The sequence below is a fragment of the Serinus canaria genome, chromosome 8, assembly GCF_022539315.1.
Source record: "Serinus canaria isolate serCan28SL12 chromosome 8, serCan2020, whole genome shotgun sequence".
Taxonomy (NCBI): Eukaryota; Metazoa; Chordata; class Aves; order Passeriformes; family Fringillidae; genus Serinus; species Serinus canaria.
The window spans coordinates 81,611-103,523 of record NC_066322.1 but is presented as its reverse complement, the minus strand read 5'-3'; the positions used below and the strand labels follow the sequence as shown (position 1 = coordinate 103,523).

At 38.5% G+C, this 21,913-nt stretch overlaps 1 protein-coding gene across 1 annotated transcript in view; it reads right to left on the bottom strand.

Annotated features, from left to right (window-relative positions):
- The window catches only part of SLC44A5 (solute carrier family 44 member 5), a 68,938-nt gene that overhangs the window by 26,142 nt on the left and 20,883 nt on the right, over positions 1-21,913 (bottom strand). Inside the window, exons 2-8 of the mRNA XM_009088808.4 lie at positions 13,092-13,140; positions 11,571-11,644; positions 9,464-9,548; positions 5,435-5,519; positions 2,923-3,051; positions 2,100-2,160; positions 368-491 (exon numbers count right to left, since the gene is read on the bottom strand). Coding sequence (XP_009087056.1) covers positions 368-491; positions 2,100-2,160; positions 2,923-3,051; positions 5,435-5,519; positions 9,464-9,548; positions 11,571-11,644; positions 13,092-13,140 — 607 coding nt within the window. The remainder of the gene's footprint in view (positions 1-367; positions 492-2,099; positions 2,161-2,922; positions 3,052-5,434; positions 5,520-9,463; positions 9,549-11,570; positions 11,645-13,091; positions 13,141-21,913) is intronic.

The window sequence follows — 21,913 nt, the reverse complement described above, 5'->3', positions numbered from 1 at the left end:
AAGGTCATCACAGAATAGCATGGCCAAGGCCATTCCTGGCTGGCCTGAGTCCTGCAGCACGAGGATTACATTCTGAACTTCATGTAACTTTCCTCACAAAACTTATTTTTGCTAGGAAAATTATTTTAAAAAATGACTGACAACATCAGACTTAAGCTTTTTGCACTTTTTCCTCCTTTCTGCATACCACAGTACTGGATTTCCTTAATGGAACTTTGGAAGTGCTTAGGCAAAGAGAGACCATTTACTACCAAGCCTTGCTTGGGTACCCTCAGTCATTTGCTACAACAGATTCTGATTTTTTTAAATTACTACATTATTGTGCAATCTCAGAATCCAACAAACACTGAAGAAGGGTAAAACCTACTTTGCAGCTTCCCTGAGATCAGTTACATTTCTTGTTTTCCCTCTTCCATCTTTGAATGTAGTCTGATTTGCCACGGTCAACACACCATTCTTCGTGGAGAAGTCTGGGAAGCATCTCTTCAGAACTATTCAAAATATCAAAACAAAGCCTGCATATTACATCTCATGTCAAGCTCTGCTTTTATCATGTGTGTTTTGCAACATACTTAAATAATTTCAGATTCACTGTCAATTGTTTTTCAACTGATTATCTAGCAATATGTTGACTTTGACAAATCTTGGAAGAGCTATTGCATTCAAGATTATGATTTTTATGCTCTGAGGCTTTTTGTCTAAGCTTAGGCAGGGTGGGATCATATATTTCAACTGGAGATTCTAGGTCCTACCAAATAACAACAGTACTATATGTAGGAGTTTAAGAATTTGTAATAAATGTGGAACTTACTCTCTGTCAGTATCTGGGCAGCTAATAAAAACTGCAGCTTCTCAAATACGCCATTTTATGGTAATAATCAGACCAGCCCCCAAGGACAGATTCAACTTGACTGATCATGAATCATATTAGCCCCAAACCAATTTATAACAGCAAGTGTCATTTTCCTGATATGCCAGATGAGCTCCAGTACCAGCCACTACCACTAGATATTCTTGTAGATGAAGCAATGGAAAAAAGACAGAAACAACTGGTTAGAGAGAGGGAAGAGGACATTATAAAAAAGCAAGAAAAGGAGATGTTTGCATACTCATTTACTCTGCCCTGTTCTTTGCTGCAAAACATCCTTGGTTTCATTCCAAAGAGAAGAGCAGGTGAGTCCTCCTTCAGAGGTGTACTTCACATAACCATTCAGTGCTTTCCTTACCAGATTCCAACAAAGACTGATGCCAGGGCTCAATATGCAGTCTGATGTACCTCTCCCAGCAATTATTCTGACTAAATGATTAAGTAACATATCTTAACATATCTTTTCCTCCCGCTGTAATCTTTGCCCATTGATGTAGTCTAAAAGAATATAAGAGCTTCTTTGCAAATTATTTTATGTCTTTTGCATCAGTACTTCTGTTTTCATACAAAATCAGACTATGTTTTAAAAATTTAATCCATATCCTCTCCTTTTAATGATGTGTTCCTGGTTTACATGATCCCTACTTTAAAATATGGCAAAAATAAACAGCAATTTTTTCTTCTGTAAGATTCTGGGTCAATACTACTCTTGTGCAGCTGAGATGAGCTCTGAGATCAGTGGCTATCTACTCAGAAACACTTGCTAACCACAGTGACATCTTTTGCTCCTAAATTCCTCCATATGTCCTGCATAGCCAGCACTGCACTAAAAAGAGAGCTGCATTGTAACTGGGCTGAAGTATTGTCTGAACTTCAACACCTGGCCATACGATCCTTCCAACACTGGTAGCATTTTCTTTATGCCAAAGGCATCACATGCTGTTGTTTTGGAAGGCACAATTTCAGTTGAAGAGCTTTTGCTATCAGTGATGATTCAAGAGCAAGAAAGAGCTCAGCTTGACCTGATCACACACTGACTATTCCGAGATGACTGTTAGAAAAAATATTTTAAAATTGAATTGATTTACACTTTAAAACTGAATGAATGTGAATGTCAGGTAACAAATAGCTCCTAGTGATGTTGCCGCAAAACACATTTCAGACTGGAGTTGTGCTTTAATATGAATGCTCACAATCTGCTAAGATGTGTATAAGAAGTAGAATCACTCACAAGGCCTGCTTGGAATGATCATCGAAGGACAATCTTCATCACGTAGGACTTGAGCAACAGACTAAAAAGGGGAAAAATAGGAATGCTGAATAACAGTATAACAGTATGTTTGTTTTTCACCCAGTCTGAAGGAATGCCCCAAACTGGGCTTTGTAGCCTCCTCCCCAAATTTCACTGGTGGAGCTGCAAGATACATTTATATCTTAAGTGAGGATCCAAACTGTCATTGTGATTTGGGAAAAGACTATTCTTTTCTTTTCTAGTGACATAAAAGACCTTTGGATCAGCATCTAAGCCAGAACTGACTAAACAATTGCTTCTTGCCTACTCTTCATCTTTTCTCTTAAAGAAAAGTAAGAATTTAATCCAATTAATATAGCTGAATTGCAAGACGTTTTAAAGATGGGAAAAGTAACGCAGTACATTTGAGTCCAAAATCAGTTATATGAAGGATAGATTAATTTGCTTAGCTGACTTTCCAAGTAGCTATAGATGACTTAGGAGCCTTAAGAATTGGTTTGAGATACTCTGCTGCTGTGGGGTACTTAAGTACTAAAGGATACTGCTTGCTGCAGCACTGCAACTGCATGAATAGCTGCAGGCAGTCTTTTAAGCTAGCAGCAATCATTTGAAGAGTGGAGGTTTAGTGTGCATTCAAGACCCTCAGCCTGGATTAAACAACTGTCAGATCATATAAATGGGACATCTCCTTATATGTTGAAATCAGAATAATTCAAATCTTTGATGCAACTCAGTAAAATAGTGTGTACTAAATACTGCTTGAAGAAAAACTGTACTTTATCATCTACAGATACATACACACCTTGCGAGGATTGTTAAAACCAGGTTTGCAGAACTGTCTGAAGTAATTCCACTGATCTGGTCTATATCTGTAGGAAGCCTGAACATCAATGTAGGTTGCAAACCTGTCTGGGCACTTTGAGACACAAAGCTGCAGGAAAAGAAAAAAAAGTAAGTAAAGACACACTCTGGGTAGAGAAGGGTAAGGAAAGTCAGTGTAATGAAACAGCAAGAAAAATGCCTTCACTAATGTTTACTGCAGGATTTAGAAAAGATATGTTCTCCTTTTGATTCCCTAAATGAATACTTGTAGAATTCTTTGATAGAAAACACTTTCAAAGTGTGTTCTCCTCATACCTGGCACATCAAGCCCCTCTCTACATCTTCTTAGGTTCCACACATTCTGATAGGCAAGAAGAGCTTTCATTCTGTTGAAAAGAGTATTATTTTTTGGGCAGCAAGAAAAACATCTCAGGTCCTCCTCTATATCTATCATCAGCAGTATATATGAGCAAGGTGTTGTGACAGCTACTTCCACAGGATACATGCAATTTCTTTCTACTACATGTATAAGGAGAACTTTATTTAAAGAAAGCCTCATTAAAATCCAAAATCTCGGGTACCGTTATTCCATTCTTCTACACAACCTCTTCAGTCAATTACATGTACACAAATATTGTCAGGTTAGGTGTAAATCACTCAAAAGTGACTTTTAACAGTAGACTAAGAATGGACTTACAAAGCCAGGGGAGGCCTGCCTATGTCAAGAATGATGCCCACATGACTCAAGGTATAGCTGTTATAAGCTGGATTTATGTGAGAAATCCAGTGAGGACTGGGGTTTATTAAATGCATCCATTGAGAAGTTGTGATTTAGATTTAGGATATTGAGAAGTGGCTGCCCCGATGAACAGACTCTGAAGGTTCTGCTAGTCCCTGGAATCACACTAAGGACAGACCCTCTGACTCCTCAGCGTTAAGAGTATGAGGAGGTTTGAATTCCATCTTTACAGCAAGTTTCAGCCTTTTCTAGAAGGTAGTATGTTTCCAAGGCTGTGCTATCCAAACACCCTTTGCAAAGCTCTGTTGTCCAAGTACCAGAGAGACAATCATGCATCAAAACTGTCTTTCATGTCAAGGGCATTCCATCATAAGTAATTCACCAAAAAGAATTTTGGGAAGAGCTCTTGTACTAATCCTTAGAACATGGCAGATACTGCAAGAGGGTCTTTCTGTATGAGTATTTCAGTCCTATGGACTACCCACAGGCCAAGGAACAAAGAAAAAGAGTTTTGTCCTTGCTGGGACAACAGGTGACTAACACACACGTTATTATAAACTGTTTGCTATCTATGAAACACGCAGTGAAATGTGCTATGGATCCAATGGACTGTAATAACAGTTTCCAAATCCAGTCTTATTCAAGAACTGAAGCTCTTCTCATGTTAGTTCTTGGGGGTTCTTTCTACTGATATTTATATGTATAGGTCAGGAATGAAGGACCCTGTTTGCAGTTCAAAAGAGGAATTATCAAAAAAAAGTTCTTCAGCATTTTTTGAAAAGACGAGTCATTTAATCATCTCCAGTAACAAACAGCATTCAAAACCATCATTCTTCGTTTTGGAATTGTTGCATATTTGAAAATGAACAAAATAACTACTCTGCTTCCAAAAACTCTCCTTCAGCAAGTATTTCACCCTATTTAATTCATGTCCATTGCCAACTTGACCACAGCACCAGTCAAATCCCACATAATGATCTCATATTTCTGAACAGACTGAACTGTTCTAGTAAAAGAGTCTACAGACTGCAGGGCAACAGTGTCAATGTCTGCATGTGGACAGATGGGGATTCCTGAAGCAAATCTCCAGCTGATGGAGCAAGTTTTCATTCTGACAGCAACTTGCTAGTGTTAAGAGGGTTCTTGCTCTTTCTTGTTGGAGATTTCCATGTTTTATGATCAGGAAAATTGTCTTGCAAGAAAGATCAGGAGGCTAATCTTAACCCACACAAATGCAGTGACTGGGTTTATTTTGCAACTTCATGAGGAGCCACAGCACAACAAACAGAGTACAGAATGTGACATAAGGCAAGGATAAGCTTTCAAAATCTTCACTTCTGAAAGAGCCATAGGCTCTAATCATATCCAGATAATCCTGTCTCTGGCAATATGCAGAGTTTCTTGAACATGTTTAGCTTTGAAAACCTTAGGTATAAATCAATATTTTCTGCATGCAATGAATACTACTGGATAGCTGCCTGTGATGAATTCATAAATAAAAAATTGTTGTGTTCAAGTCAGCGGACTTTTTTTGTCTACTCTTATCCAAAATATACAATCTCGTGCATTTCCGTTTCTTTTTTTCTGACTGTCACACACTACAGAGAGTGTGCTTGCTACATTTATAAAACAGCCATGTTGTATTTTAAAGGAAATTAACAACAATTTTAAAATCCAAACAAATACATGTCTTATTTTTAAGCACCATGACTAAGATGCAGGGAAAATATTTTACCTCTACATTTTCACTCACCTGTGTTGTAGGGCACTGTAGGTTTAATAACACTACGGGGCTGGCACATTTCAGAATATTGAAGTAAAACAAAATGGTCTTGTTCCTATGGAAAGGGATATAAGATAATAATCATCATAAATACAAGTGCGTATACATCCTACCATTCCAAAATTTATATCATACATTGATATTCCAGTCTATTACTGTGAACATCACTATTGCAAATACAAGACAAAAAATATCCCAAGTAGACCTTGAATGTTTCACATCAAGACATCTATGAAGCCAGAAGTATTTGCTCTAAAGAACGGTAATTTTGACACGTTTTTATCCGCAGCATGATTTTAAGCTGAAACAATCCATGTAGCTGTAGTGCTGCCTTGAGAGGGTGAGGTTTGTAGAATAACCCTGACAAAACATCACAGTCTCTGCGCCACCAACATCCTGTGTATGCAGTGCATGCAAACTCACCATCAGCAAATGCTTCACTGTAAAAGCTGCCTAATTTTTCTTGATCAGAAGGTGGCACCAAAATCAATCAGAAGCTTTTTATGGCTGGAAACCAAAAGCAGTTGTCCAGAAAACAGAATATAACAGCATCTAGTAATAACACTGACAAGATCCCCTTAATATAAATAAGGGTCAGTCTGTCAGTCCCACATATTTGACATCTACTGGAACTTGGAGCCTTGTGGCAGCTGTCACTTAAGTCTGGATTTGTTGGAAACTTAGGACCCCAAGATCTCTTGATTTTAAGACATGGGTTTTAGAAGATAGCAAAATGTCATGTTAGTCTTCTCTATGACAGAAAATTAACAGATAGCTCTAGTGAAGATAATATGGCAGTAGACCTGCCCTTTTTAAACAAAACTTCAAAGCCAGCTAGTCAGGGTTATGCAGTGCCCCTGCATATGCACCCCAAGAAATGGCACATATGCCCCCCTATGGACTATGAAGGGCTACCAAGTTGATCAGAGAGATGGAGCACTTCTCCCATGAGGAATGGCTGAGAGAATTGGGATTGTTCAGCCTGGAGAAGAGAAGGCTTCAGGGGTGTCCAAACTATGGCTTTCCCTGAAGGAAGCCTACAAAACATTTAACCTGAAGGGAGCCTACAAAAAATATGGAGTTGCTACTTACAAGGGCCTGGAGAGATAGGGCAAAAGGAAATGCTTCCCACCGACAGAGAGTAGGTTCATGTAGGATATTGGGAAGAAATTTTTGGCTGTGAGGATGGTGAGGCCCTGAGAGAGGTTGCCCAGAGCAGCTGTGGCTGCCCCATCCCTGGAAGTCTTCAAGGCCAAGCTGAACAGGGCAACCTGGTGTAGTGGAAGGTGTCCCTGGCCATGAAATGAGTGTTGGAATGAGATGAGCTTTAAAGTCTCTTCCAACTCAGGCTATTCTATGCTTCTGTGATATGCAAGAGACTCCACAAAGCAGTGCTTGAGCCCCCACTGACCTTCACCATGGCACTGCAGCACAGTGGGAGCTCTCTCTTGTGAGCAGGATGGCAATATTAACAATGAAGGGTGCTTGGGCTAACAAGGCTGCCCCTCTTCTATCTTTCCTGCTTCAACATCAGTCCTGCTTCTACATCTCATTGTATCCCCCAGTCTGGGACATATCCCCTGTTCTCCCACCAGCACATGACTCCCACCAATTGCTGAATAGGGCCATACCATCAAAGACACTGCACATTCAAACTCCATTTAAGACTGGGATTAACTCAACTGCCTGACATTTTTTACAAGGTTAACTTGTTTTCGCTGAGGTATATTCTGCTATGCACTGTTTAAGAAAAGATGCATCCTGGCAAAACTAATTCACCACCACTAGTTGCTCTTTCTAAATTAGTAGAATACAATTTTGTACTGAAATGTCATCATTCTTCAATAGTTTCTTGATGGTATTTATTAATGAATAACTATAAAAAACATTAATAATAAATAACAATAAATAAAAAACCATTAATGAATTATCTTTTTTTCTTAGCCCACTTGCTGGTATTGACAACAGAAAAGAAAGTTTAAATATATACATAACACATAAAAACACACACTGAGAATTAGGTCTGTATTCTGTATAATGAAACTGTCTTGCATTCCATTAGTACATTATGCTCTGTAGAATGCAAAACAAGTTCAGAGATTACAAATCAACTAGTGGACAGATTACAAGAAGATATAAAGAGGTCTAACAGAGACTTTCATGATGATACAGAAAGAATTTATTTGACTGCACTGCATTCACTGGAGTTCAAATGGATTTTTGCACACGCTGTGAGTGTTGGCTTTGTTTCTAACTTGTCTTTTCTACTCCTCAGTGAGACTGCTGAAAATACTTGTTACAAGGACAAGGTTCAAAACACAAAGATTGTGATTACTTTCCAAGAAAAAATGTCTCAGACTAAACCCTTGGGGACTTTAGAATATCACAGCTCTAGGTTAGTCTTCCACACTGCTTACTTTCAGGGAATCTGAAAAACAATGGTATTGACAAAAGCCTCACAAGCACATCCTCAGCCCCATTCCAGGGACTAGAGTGACTCTTTCAGAGGGGTATCCTGGCCTACTGCCATAAACACTCTTGCTTTTCTGGTAGGTTGTATTATGTGTCTTCTGATTTTTATTTTTATAAGAATCTCCTCAATGTACCAAATAAATGCCAAAATGCAGTCTCAGTAGCTGTATTATTTTCCAGCAATCTTATATAGGGAGGGTCATTTGTAAATACAAAACAAAAATCACATTGTAAGAAATAACTAAAGGGAAGACTCAAGTAACAAACAGAAACATGGAATGGGAGTGAATGGTAAGAATCAGAGAGAAACACCTGGCTCCACATCACACAGGATATCGAAGCTGTGTGTCTGAGACTCCCAAAGTCATCCGAGCACTACTTCCTACTGGCAACAGAGGGAACAAGGACAAATTGGCAGCGAGGTGGGGAACAGAGAAGTGGTGCAGTGAGGGGAACACACATGCCACTACAACTTTTTCCTCCTTGTTTTTCCTCTTCAGGAAGTTTGATTCTCCAAAAATTGCTGTGAAGAACAGCCTGAGGGTAGAATAGGTTTTCTTTCACTAGCCTGTTTCCCCTGTAAAAAAAACTTGAGATGATATATAGCCCTAGCCCTACTTCTGTTCCAGTCTCTATTTCCTGCTCCTCCCCTTCTGAACTGCCCTTTGGACAGTGGCTTCCTATTTTTTTTCCACAGAAAACTAAATGGAGAAAGAAAGAAGCAGCAAAGAGTTGTTATCAAACACTAGCACAGCATCCAGCTTCTTGACAGTGACAAGGGCATAAAGAATGCCTAAAACTTATCTTTCTAAAGGAAGATGGTGAGTGAAAAGCAAACCTTTTTAAAATTCTGTTTCATAAACCATTTAGATTTTCAAAGAAAACACAGATGCAACATCTTCCTTCCCTGAGCAACTATTGTCGTGTGTAAGCACTCTGTTGGTATCAACTAAGTAATTTAACTCTTACAATTCAAAACCTAAAATGACTGATAAAAAGTGACAAGTAAATAGAGCCATTTAGCTCCATTTACCTCCTGTTTATCCAAGGAGGATGTAGTTACAGCTGCCTGTCTCCCAGAGTATTCAGTCTCCTCTCTATTGGCACAGGATAAAAAACAAGAGCCTTCCACTACAGACTTTTCTGTTATTTGGTGCATGTTGACAAAAACTATAGACAAGGCTACAATGCCTTAAGACTTTTCTTATCCCAAGGTGGATGAAGAATTACTCAACAGTTATGAATTATCCAAACTCTGGCAACTAGAAGCTGTGCCAGCTATTCACCTTCTATGCAACTGCTGACACAATCTTTAAGTTATATTGATACCTTACAAAAAATATTCTCTAAATGACAAAAACAACTGCCTTACAGTAATAATTTGGATCTGGATTTGCACTGGGAAACTAATACATTTCTGAGCTTTATTTGGAATAAATTCAGTAAGAGTGTCACTGTCTCTTTGACAGAGATTGAAACCTCACATTTTATTCACAATAAAGATATGTAAATGGATTTAGTACTCACTCATTGAGGGTATCTGTCTGCCCACAGAACTGCCCATAGCTGTCAGTTGGATAAATCACTTTCCTAGGGTCCCCGTGCACCCAAGCTGCAAAATACACAATACCTCTTAAGATATTAGTCAAGTGTTCACAGTTAATGATTAAAATTAGCTAGCATGAAAATGTATCACTTCTAAAGTACCATTTTATACTTTATAGATCAACACTGATGAGTACTTATTAGTAGATTTCCTAATGAAATACTAAAATGCAAAGCACAATAAGTTCTACTAAGATATGGATTAAACTGTAAGAAAGCAATCCAATGCTCCAAGTCCTTTCCAGCCTGACCTTGAACACTTCCAGGGATGGGGCAGCCACAGCTTGTCCGGGCAATGAGGGCCAGGGCCTCACCATCCTCACAGGGAAAAATTTCTTCCTCATCTCTAACCTAACACTGCCCTCTGTTAGTTTAGAAGCCATTTCCCTGTGTCCTGCCACTCCTGTCCTTGTGCAAAGTCTCTCCCTTGAGACTTTGCACAAGGACAGGAGTGGCAGGACACAGGGAAATGGTCTCCAGCTCTCTTGGAGACCATTGAGAGCAGGACACAGGGAAATGGTCTCCACAGGGAAATGGTCTCCACAGGGAAATGGTCTCCACAGGGAAATGGACACAGGGAAATGGTCTCCACAGGGAAATGGTCTCCAGCTCTCTTGGAGACCATTGTGGCAGGACACAGGGAAATGGTCTCCAGCTCTCTTGGAGACCATTTAGGCACTGGAAGGAGCTCTAAGGTCTCTTGGAGCCTTCCCTTCTCCATACTGAACAACCCCAACTTGTCAGCCTGCCTCCATAGCAGAGGTGCTCCAGTCCTCAGAGCACTTCTCCTCTGGACTCACTCCAGTATGTCAATGTCCTTCCTGTGCTGGGGGCCCCAGAGCTGGATGCAGGAGTGCAGATGGGGTCAGACAAGAGCAGAGCAGAGTGGCAGAATCCCCTCCTTTGACCTGCTGACCACACTTCTTTCAACACAGCCCAGGATACATTTGGCTTTCTGGACTACAAGTGTACATGGCTGGCTCACGCTCAAACCTTATCAATCCACATTGCCAATTCCTTCTCCTCAGGGCTCCGCTCAACCCAAATTGTTTTTCTCTAGCTTCTGCTACCTGAAATTTTCCATCACAATTACTTCATGATTGCAAACTTTTCAAACCATGTAATTTTTTTGAACACACTTAATTTTGAGGGTTTTTTTAATCAGTAAAAACATGGCCTTGAAATTCTCCCTAATTACCTGCAGAAAAGCAGCTCTTTAGAGAAAGACCTTGGGGACAACAAGCTTTCTCTGAGCCAGCAGTTTATCCTCAGGGCCGAGAGGCTGATGGGATCCTGAGGTGCTTCAGGAAGAGCCTTTCCAGCAGGTCAGGGAGGGATCCTGCCCTATGAGGCACCTCTGGAGTGTTGGCTCTGGGCTCATCAGGACAAGAGAAACATGGAGCTCCTGGAGCAGGGTCAGCGGAGGCTGCGGAGGTGAGGAAGGGCCTGGAGCAACTCCGTGCCCAGGAAAGGCTGAGGGAGTTGGGGCTGCTCAGCCTGGAGAGGAGCCCCAGCTGAGAGGGGCCTCAGCCCTTGATGACCCTGTGTGCAGGAAGGGTCAGAGAATGAACCAGGCTCTGCTCCAGGGCTCAGCAATGGCACCAGAGCAACAGGCAGGGACTGAGCCCAGGAAGTTCCACCTGAACATGAGGAAGAACTTCTTCCCTTTGCAGTGATTGTGCAGGTGAACAGATTGCCCAGACAGGGTGTGGAGTCTCATTCACAGGGCATATTCCAGAACCATTTGGACACAATCCTGTGCCATATACTCTGAGATGACCCTTCTGAGCAAGGATGTTAGACCAGATAACCCACTGCAGCCCCTTCCAGCCTCACCTAGTCTGTTTCTGTGAATTACAATATATACTGAATGTTAATTCATTATTTGCTTCTATGAAAGGCATTACTTATTGATTGGAAAGCTTTGCACTAATATAAGCAAAACAGACATTTCAATAAAAAATTCTAACATTCACAAAGCTGCTTCCCCTCTATATGAAAAGGCATTACTATACCTCTATTTACTTACCCACAACTCCTAATGCAATATAACCCAGAATGACAACAATGAAGATCACACAGCAAATAATGTCTGTGCAGTGCCTGGGGGCAAGAAGAAACACTTTTCAAAAATAAGGTCTTTAATATGACCCTTCAAAACCACTGATTGTCATTTGGTATTTTAACATCTGAATAAGATATCTGCACCAGTACTTTGCACAAGTTTTAGTCACAAACTCACGTTTGAGGTGTAAGGTCCTGTTTTTGCAGCAAGACCAGCAAATAAGTGTATATGCTTTTTTCGCTGTAGACAACAGAACATATTGAGGAACAGATTTAAATACTGTTGAAACAAGTAATGCCTTACAACACTGAACCCATGAGATCGCTTATCATGCAAGTGATGATATAAGTGGTAAGACATACGACAAGACATCTGCCTCAGAATTCATTTTTAGCATCTGCCATTCTTTTTGTTTTCCAATCTATGTTTCCTCTTACAGAGAAACATTTTTAACATATAAGACATAAAGGGAGCAGGTTTTTTAAACAACTGGAGAACTTGAAATGTGTTTCCAAGTGTAGACACTTCTTTAGAGAGGAACAGCTTTATCATCTCACTGAAATAAACTTCTGGTGAGGCTGAGGTGGTACAGGATCCAGGGTCAATATGACAGTAACCTAAGATAGGACAACCGCTCAAAATTGAAGAAGCAATGCCAAAACAATGCTTCTCATTTTCCCATCCTCCATTCAGAAGCAGTTCTGACACCGCTCAAGTTTGGCTTGATATACTGGCAATACCATAAAGATGCTTCACAAACTAGGATTAACTCCCTAAACAAGTATTCCTATTTATTTCAAAAATTATTACCTTTCAGAGAGGAAGAACTACATCCTGCATATACAAGGACAGTGTGCTTGTGTTCAAATGTGTATGACAAGTCAGTAGTATGCTTCTCTGTCATAAATTTTCTCCTGAGAATGGTAAAACTGAAATAACCTGTGGTTCTCTAATTTGTTCTTCTCAGTAACGACAGTAAATGCTAGCTTAGAACTTAGCTCACTACATCTGGAAAAACACTGAAAAATTGCCCATGATTAAAAGTCGGACTTGATGATCTTGGAGGTATTTTTCAACCTTAATGATTCTATGACTTCTTTAGATGCTCTGAGCAATTTCACTCTGCTTGTAAACTAATGAACCTTCTAAGTGGTAACATGCTTTCATCTGCATTTCATAAAACTAAGCGAAGTCAAGTCAGATTGTTCTGTTAGGTGGCTCTGTCACAAAGAGGTGTATCAGAACTACTACACATGTTAGACAGCAGATACTAACCAATGCAAGGCACACAGAATGGGTATTCAAACTAAAAGGACTTAAGAGCACACAGCTTAATACTCCCTAGTAATCATCCATCCTGAAAGGTAGTAAAGATGGTGGTCTGGATTTAGAAGACTTGCAGAATCAAATTCACAAGTTTTGCTAACAAAAAATTTTAACCCCTGTTCACCAAAAGAATTTAACAAAGCGAGTTATGATATTTACCTGTTATGAATAGGTCCTCTGAACTTCGGGTCAAATTTCCTTGGTTCACCTGCATTTAAAATAAAACAATATAAAAGCATGTCAGTATTTAAAATAAAATCTGTCCTGAGGGGACTGTTAACACCAGCCTTTGAAGAGCATCTTCCATATATTCATATTTAATTAGTTTTGTTAAAATTATTTCATATGGGCAATACCAGTAATTCACCAATAAAATTACCTAGGTTTTGTATATGAGATTAAAGCTTTTTTTCTTCTAACTTAAAAATATTGAGGGCCTCACATTTACCACATAAAAAGTTACCTTTTAACATACATCCTATGACTATGCCTATGCACAGGTTCACAATGTATTTGAGAGACAAGGATTACGCCTCCCAGTCACAGGCTAAGTGTGTCTGAGAGCGAGTAAATGAACCTGCCTCTCTGCAGTTACAGACTATGCGCTTTTGATTTTTCTCCAGAATCATAGAACATTAAAGGGTTACAAGGGACCTTAAATATAATCTAGTCCCAACACCTCCTGCCACGAGAAGGGACACCTCCTCCTAGACCAGGTTGTTCAGAGCCCCATCCAACGTGCCCTTGAACACTGCAAGGGTTGGGGCACCCACAGCCTCCATGGGCAAACTGTTTTTCACGTGAAACTGTTTTTCATGGTTAGTTCCAACTGATTCACTCTACACATAAAAAAAACCCTATATTAAAAATCCACCAAATACTAACCCCCCAACCGATGCTTCCCATGGGGACCTGAATAAGAGAAAATAAAGTATGATCTCACTTGGTAAAGAGTAATAAAAAAATACAGTCAAATTAAAATTTTCAAGTTTGGGCTACTGTATGAAGAGAAACAAGCAGCTTTTCACTCAGCAGACCAGAATATGGATTTTTCCTTTTCAAGACAGCTATTCAGTTTTAGGGGACTTTTTCCTTACAAAGTTCAGTGATTATGAAGATTTACTGAACAAAACTCTATGCAATGAAAAATTACTCCTTCATTCAAATGTCAAAGCTACAATACAATTTACTGCTTCAGAGTGCTTTTTCACTGCTTTCTTAAGGATCTCCTCCTCCGAATATCCCTGGTATTACATGGTGCTACCAGCCTAAATTTCCTCCCCTGGGCCCCAAAGAAAAATACTTATTTTTGCCAATTAGAGAACAATTCAGCAACTTCTCAAAAGCAGAATTTGCTTATTAACTACATGCCAGACTTTGTTCTTGGTTTGTATCAGAAAAACCTTATCAAAACACACACACACCAGTAAAATAAACACAGCAGTTAATAAAATCCTATTTGCCCTTCATCTGAGGTACTCAGATCCACCTTAGCAAGCTCCTGCAACAAAAATATCTTAATAGAGACCAAAAAATTAAAACTTTACAGAAGTGATGTATGACAGCAATGCTGGGGAGTGGAAGAAGCTATGCTGTGATACATGGTCAGGAAATCAAATGTATCGTACACAATATTTAATGTTGAGCCAACACCTGTATCTTGAATGAACACTTTTGAACAGAAATTCCTACAAAACAAATATTTCTACTACAAAATAATTTACCACCAGAACAAAACCATATGTAACATCATGCCCTATAGACAAGTTCTGGCTTTAAGGCACACTGAAGCTGAACTTATGTTCTTGGCTCTGACAAGATCTGTTGAGCACGTAAGAATAGCCACACCAGATCACACAAAAAAATCCATCGAATCCACACCCTGAATGTTATCGGGGGCCATATCTGAGGAGGAATGCAACACCAAGGCAAACACTGAAGTATTTCCCCAACACTGATATTACAGAGACTTGCAACTGCATTTTTCTTAACTAAAAGTACTGACTTTGCATTTAATAGCTGTGAGTGAATTTCATTTTCATTCATTGAAAAATTGAGATTCAAGGAATCTCTATTTACCTTGTATATACTTTAACAATCCGCAATGCTCTACATCACAGAGTACTACAAGTCAATCAAACATTGAAGTACTACCTCCTTTTATCTGTTTTAAGCTTGCAATCAATCAGTTTATTACTATACTGTAGAACATGGGAGCATATTATGCTAACAAAAATGTTACAAATTATAATACTCAAATGTCCTAGTCTGCTCAAATGTTTCTTGTACATAAGAAATTTCATAGTTTTGGTCATGCTTCTATTCTTTTTCTTACCATTTACAGTGCTACTACAGATCACTAGAAAATGAGGGGCCAGAACGGCAGAGGATATTCACCACAAACACTGAACGTGATTTATATAATCCCATAATGACTCTTTCTCTCTGACTCCATTCCATTCCTAACAATTCTAACAGTCTACTTGCTTTTATGGGCAAACATTTCTACTGAGTCACCCATTAAGACTCCAAGTTCTCACTCTTGAATTATAGTAGTTACCTCAATCCCACTACTGGAGGAGCCTAATCTCCAAAGCTATTCAATGTTCTCCTTAAAAATTAGAACAATTAAGTGGAATGACCACTTTGAAACTGTGCAGGTGACAAGTGTTAAAATACTTCTGGAGACAAAGGTATTTATCAAAAAGTATTTTTATAAGCAACACTTTGAAGTGAATTTTGTAAAGTAACAAAAGTTGTAAAGACAAACTCTATTCAGGAATCCATACAGAACAACTGATTTCAAAAACACTGTTGAGAAGAATCCTTTAGATCACAGCACACTACAAAGAGAGAATGAGTCAGTCAAGCAATGTCTGCAAAAAAAGCACCACTTTTTCAAGATGTACGAGCATGATTGAAAAAGTCACTGTTCCTTGTGCTCGGAGACATGTGAGGCCTCAAATGAGTAACTATTTTTAGAACATGTCACTGGAATTTCAGAAGATACAAACAAATTAGAGAGAGTAGAGGGATCTATTAGAAAGAAGATACTAGGAGGTTTACAGAAAGCAGTAAATGAATGCAACTTCAATTAAGCAAAGGAGCACAAAATAACAGTCTTCAATCACCATGCAAAATTTACAAAACTAACAGTAGTTGTTTCATCTATCAGTTCGATAAGCTAACCTCAATTGCAGCAAGGATGATTTAGATTAGACATTAGGAAATCTTTCAGGACACAATCATATACTGAAACACACACTGAAATTTTCATCACACTAAGTTTTTAAGAAAGGATTATACAAATATCACTTGAGAAGAGAACAGGAAAATGTAACATCTCAGCACACAGAGAGCAAAATGGATCTAATAAATAAGAGGATAAAAACAAAGCACTTCAGAAAGGGAGATCCAATTCAAAAGGAGACTCTCATCTCCAATAAGCCAGAAGACAGATGCTGTGAAATTGAAGTAACAGCCACTAACAGGTGTAAAATTATTGCAGTACTGCAAACTCCTTCCAAGAACTGTTCCTCACACCAGCAGTCTGTATGCTTATGGTGACATGGTGTAGGGCAACATGGCTCAAACTACCTCCTCTGTCACTGAGCTCTTGGTAAAAATTCATTAGAGAATCTGGTAAGAAACAGTAAAAACATTCTAAGTTCAAAATACACTAGAATTCACTGTCAGAAGTAGTCTGGATCCTGGAACACTCCTTAGAGCTGATCACAATTGTGATCGGTTTCATGAAACAACAGGAAAAAAAGGAAAAATGCCATTTGTTTAATCTAATTTTTCTAACTTAATTCTAAATGAAATTCAAATCCTCTACTTTATTACTACTATTCTTTAAAAATTCAGAAGATTTTTGGGGGGGTGAGGTGGAAATTATTTATGTTTCTATTATCTACACTGCTCCTGGTAAAAGCAAACCACTTCCCCAGCTATAAAAGCCCAAATATATTTAGAAAGCAAATTCCAAGCTTTAGGAGTTTGGTAGGCATAAGAAGAAAGCAGTGGTGAGGGGGGACTTACACCTTTCGCTAAGATTTAAAACTGGGATTATATTTTTCCTTTGCAGATGAGACAGATCTATTTTACAGGCTGCCTTATAATACAAAACTTGAAGTATGTTGAAGTAAAATGCCATTACCAGAAATAACTGACAAGGTATTTACAAATTCTGACTCCAAACAGTATATGAAGTTAATTGTTAGACTTTATCAATGTAATAATTTTAAAGAGAAACTCTAAATTACTTACCTAAAGTAAAAATCAACAATATACACATGTAAAACTTACCTTTGGTGTGCAATTTAAATAAACTAGCAAATGACATGCAGAAAAAAATCAGACTGTTGCTAATAATTGAAGAAGTTACAGGAAGCCATTTGAGTCTGCATTCAAGCCCATTTAAGTCAACTGAAATAACAGAGTTGAAATACATGAGATTTAGATGAGGTGTTTTGAATTGTTCTAAGAAAGCAAGTGAATTACCATGTTTTCCATAGTAGTTTTCTTCATCTCTATCCATATTCCTGTACCTGGATCAGTTGAGTAAGCTGTCTGTGTGAGATACCAACTGTGTACTTCTGTGTTGCTAGCTAGCACACTTACCCCAGCAAGCCAAGATACACAAAAATACTATTTAAATAGATTTAAAAATAAAGCTGATTGTCAAGGACTTCTCCAACTAGAACAGATATTCACAAAGTAGGCAGGCCTTTCTGTGAATAGAAAGTTATCACTCAGTGCCTTGTCCACCTACGCCAGCCAGTCTGTACAAAGAGGAATGACTTAGCTCGTATTAACCTACACTGCACATGCAGAAAGGGAAACAGCTGCACCTTCCTGCATACGGAAGTCAATATAACTGAAAAAAAATCCTGATGATGTGATAACTGAAAATAAGGTAAAACACTCTTGGCTACATTTCTGTAGCCTGTGCTACAGTGACAGTAAACAGTCTTTACATGCAACAGATGGCTGCATCTTTCCTCCTCTATACATGTGACTAGCATCCCAAAGTTCAAGTCATATAAGTCTAAAATGTAAACTGTCTGCTGTATACTGCATTTCCAATCTTGTCAAGTGGAAATCTATCTGTAGAAGTAGTCATCATTTACTAAATTATTTCTTACTATAATGTACTTTCTGTATTTCTGCACAGCACTGCAAAAGTGCAGAACAGAAGAGGTAATGCTAGAAGGTCTCAGCATTGTTACATTGATACTATAATATAGTTTTTATAGTGAAACGAGAAATACAAGGCATTATACTCAATATGTGAATCTGAAAGCCTGAGGCAATCTCTCCTTTGAAGCCACAAAGGAAAAGAATCTATATGTGGTGATCCTGACCAGAATGGAATTTCCATTCTCTGTGGATTAGGATTAAAACACCAATTGTAGAATTTTGCAATGAGAAATGTGTAAACTAGCATATGCAGTCCTATGATACTGTACAAGACACAGCTGAACTACATCCTGGAACGACAAAAACAACACTTTTAAGTCAGCCCTGTCACTGCATAGTACGCAATGACAAAGAAGAATAATCTCATATGATGTTTAACCAATGATGCCTGCGATATGAAGTCAAAGCCCATTTTGTTATTAGAGAACTTAGCAGCAATGTTCTAATGTTTACTGAATCAGATCTTTAGTATAACTAGTATCAGGCAACTAAAAGTAGTATCAGGCAAGTGAAAGTAACACATTGAAGATGTAGACTGATCTCCTGCAAAATATTAACTGTTGCTTGAACCCTGGTACTTAACTACCTCCCAAGACCTCCTGTCATTCTTAGGCATATAGGAAAAAAAAAAAAAAGAAATGCAGTAAGGCCAAGTGACAGATTTTACTGTGCTCCCATTCAAGTTTGCACCTCTGTGAAAGGCTGCTTCATTAAATCTCAATATAGTAAAGGAACAGAAGGCACTGAACAGACAGTGCTAAGCAAAAATGGACACTAACTAACATGCATTTCATCAGAAATATATTACTCAACTCCAATAAAATGCTATTTCTGGTTTGATAACTGTTCATTTTTTCAGGTTTCTTCTCTGGTGTTTGGTCAACAATTACACGTGTCAGTGACTAGAACAGGTACAGCTTTTTAAGAGAATAGTGTTTTTATTAGCAAGCCGTTGGATCTGCATGTCTAGGCGCTGCTCCCCTCTACTGGAGCACATCAGTCAGTTCAGGTAATACAAAATATTGCTAGAAAAGGCCTCAGCAACATTAAGGCCTCTGAGTACTCAAGCTGCTAATTGAATGCTCAAACATGCAAGTGCATAAGACAACAAATTAGGCTGCTAACAAATGCACGGGGTGTAGTAGGATTGAAAGAGGTTCATCCCAGTTATGTTTCTCTAAAAAAAAAAAACACATTAAGATTTTGATGCTTCTGCCGATCTCTTCTCAGTAGGATTATTAAAAAATCCCAACACAACTTCCCTGCAAAACTGATTTATCCCTTTCAGAAGTAGAAACTTCTTGAACATACATAAAAGCCTAAAATTTTCAAAGTTTACAGTTTTAATTTTGCAAAGAATACAAATAAATATTTGAAATGTAGTGCTGTTTAGTGGTAATCAATTTAATTATACTTAGAACATTTTTTAAGGCAAACTTAAGGTATATTTTAAGCCACATGAAATATTCCTTATGCAGACACAGCCTAATAATCCTAGTAATGTAAAATAACACATTATTACTGTAAGACACACATGTGTTGAAGCAGTATAATAAGTCAAAAGGTTGACATTAATAAAATCTTTCAGTAAGTCTTGTACCTGGTTTACTAGCATACTGGGGCTTTTTTCCTCTTTGAAAGATTCAGGTATAACATTTATTATAATATCATGTGTTGCATATAGGAAATACTTTAAAAAATAAGGGCCCTTGTTACCTTTGTAAAATCATGGCTCAGGCCTGATACTTTGGCTAAGAAAAAAGGGACTACGGGAAAGTGACTCAGCTGAATTGGAGGTAGAAAAACAAGTTATATAACCATTACCTGTTCACATCATGGTTTTTACTGGTTGGTTGGATTATGTTTGTTATGTTTGAAAACTATGTAACTGATAATGGGCTAACTGCTTAAAAAGGCCTGGTTTTTGCAATAAAGAGACTCACCTTTGCACCTGCCTGGGGATTTTGCATCGCTTTGCATCATACAATCATGGACACATAAATTGCAACTATAATAAAAACACACTTATGATTCCTCTCCTGTGTAATAAATCATACTAAATGGCAGCTGCCTTTGAAATATCTTTTATGCCCCAGTGTAAGTTTCTGGACTGCCATTATGCTACTGATACTGACTCATGACTTGCAAAAAATGGAAGGGTGAAGAGGGAAGAGGAGTGGTAGATGATGACCTCATCACTTAGGTGTCCTTTTCTTTACAAAGCTGCAAAGACAGAGATCTCAACCTGCAAATCAGTTTCCACCCACACTTAGTCCAAATTTCAAAAGTGACTGTTGCTGACTTACAGTGAAGCTGAGGGCATTCAGCGCTGCTCACAAACCAAGTGCCACTGCTGCGAGTCTTATCAAAGACCCGAATAAAGGAAGAGGGGGTAAAAAACACAACACAGTGAAAGGCAAGGGTTTAAGGTTTCAAGCAGACCAAACTACTATGTACTATTCAGTTTTACCCATCATTCAGATTCCTTCATTTCCCAAGAAGTCCAGGGCATGTGCACAGCATAAAGAGAATTGGCCAGGAATCCCGAGGTCAGTGACTGTTCAGTGGAGAAGGCTGACTGTCATTCTACTGTGGTTCAAAAACCAAGCACTAAATCAAACTCTAGGAATAAAATTATTATCATTGCAGTCTCCTAATTAGCCATATAGCTGAAAAAGTATGATGTATTCCATGTCATAGCCACAAGACAAAGTGAACAACAACACATCATACTCCCATATGACTATCAGTCCAAAGATTGTGCAATATTTTTTCCTGATGGTGACTGTACAATTAACATGCTGTCCATGTTCACTTAACATTAGAAAAAATATCACCAGCATGATATAATCTCATGTCAAAGGTCCATATCTAATGTTCTCCTAATATTAGTGACAGCACAGGCCATTAGGCTGGTATTGAAGCATACCAGTTGTCAAACAATTACCCTCAGAAAGGGGACTGAAAATGTATACAGTTAATGTATTACAAGCAAATTATCAATGAACTGCAATTCTGCCATGTAATCAAAACCACCAATAGCTAGTGGAACTTTTACAGTTCTCTGAACAACAAACAAAATATTCCCAGCAGTTTGGGTCACATACAGTGCTTCATTACAGTTTCAATGTGCTTATTAGCTGTTCCCCCAAATTCTTCTTTGGAGCTGAAATTGTCTGGGGGTTTTTTCCCACCTTCCATTTCTTAATCTTATTCTGCGTCAAATGCAGCAACAAGTTTCATGGAATATCCAAGCAAAGACACAGCTACTAAGATACTTCTGAAATTATATGATGTGTGGGAAGAGTACTTCTCTGCAAACTCAACTATTCTGCAGGACATTTTTTTCAAAGTGAGGCTGAGCCCAGGAGACTGGGTGAACTCTAGAACAAAGCAAGTTCTGTCTGTTAGTTATGTTTGATGCAACTGTTTTGTCAAATATTTCCCTTTCCCCATGCTTTGATGTATTAATCCAGCTAGAAAGGGCTCTTGACCTTGGAACACACTCTCATGCTTTAGAAAAAACAGCACCTAAAATACAGCCTTGACAAAGCTTTAACCAGAAAAAGGAGTTTTTGAAATAATCAGATGCTTTCTACCAAGGATCAGAAAATGCCACTTTTCTGGTTTTAGTCTGCTTTATTCCAGCTGATCTAGAATGACAGATGACAGTTAATGATATTTTCTCCAAGCAGAGACTCTAATCCCAAATGCTTTATACCATGACATATCATTGTAACCTTTTCTAGTTATTCTTATGCAGTAAAATGCTGCATACA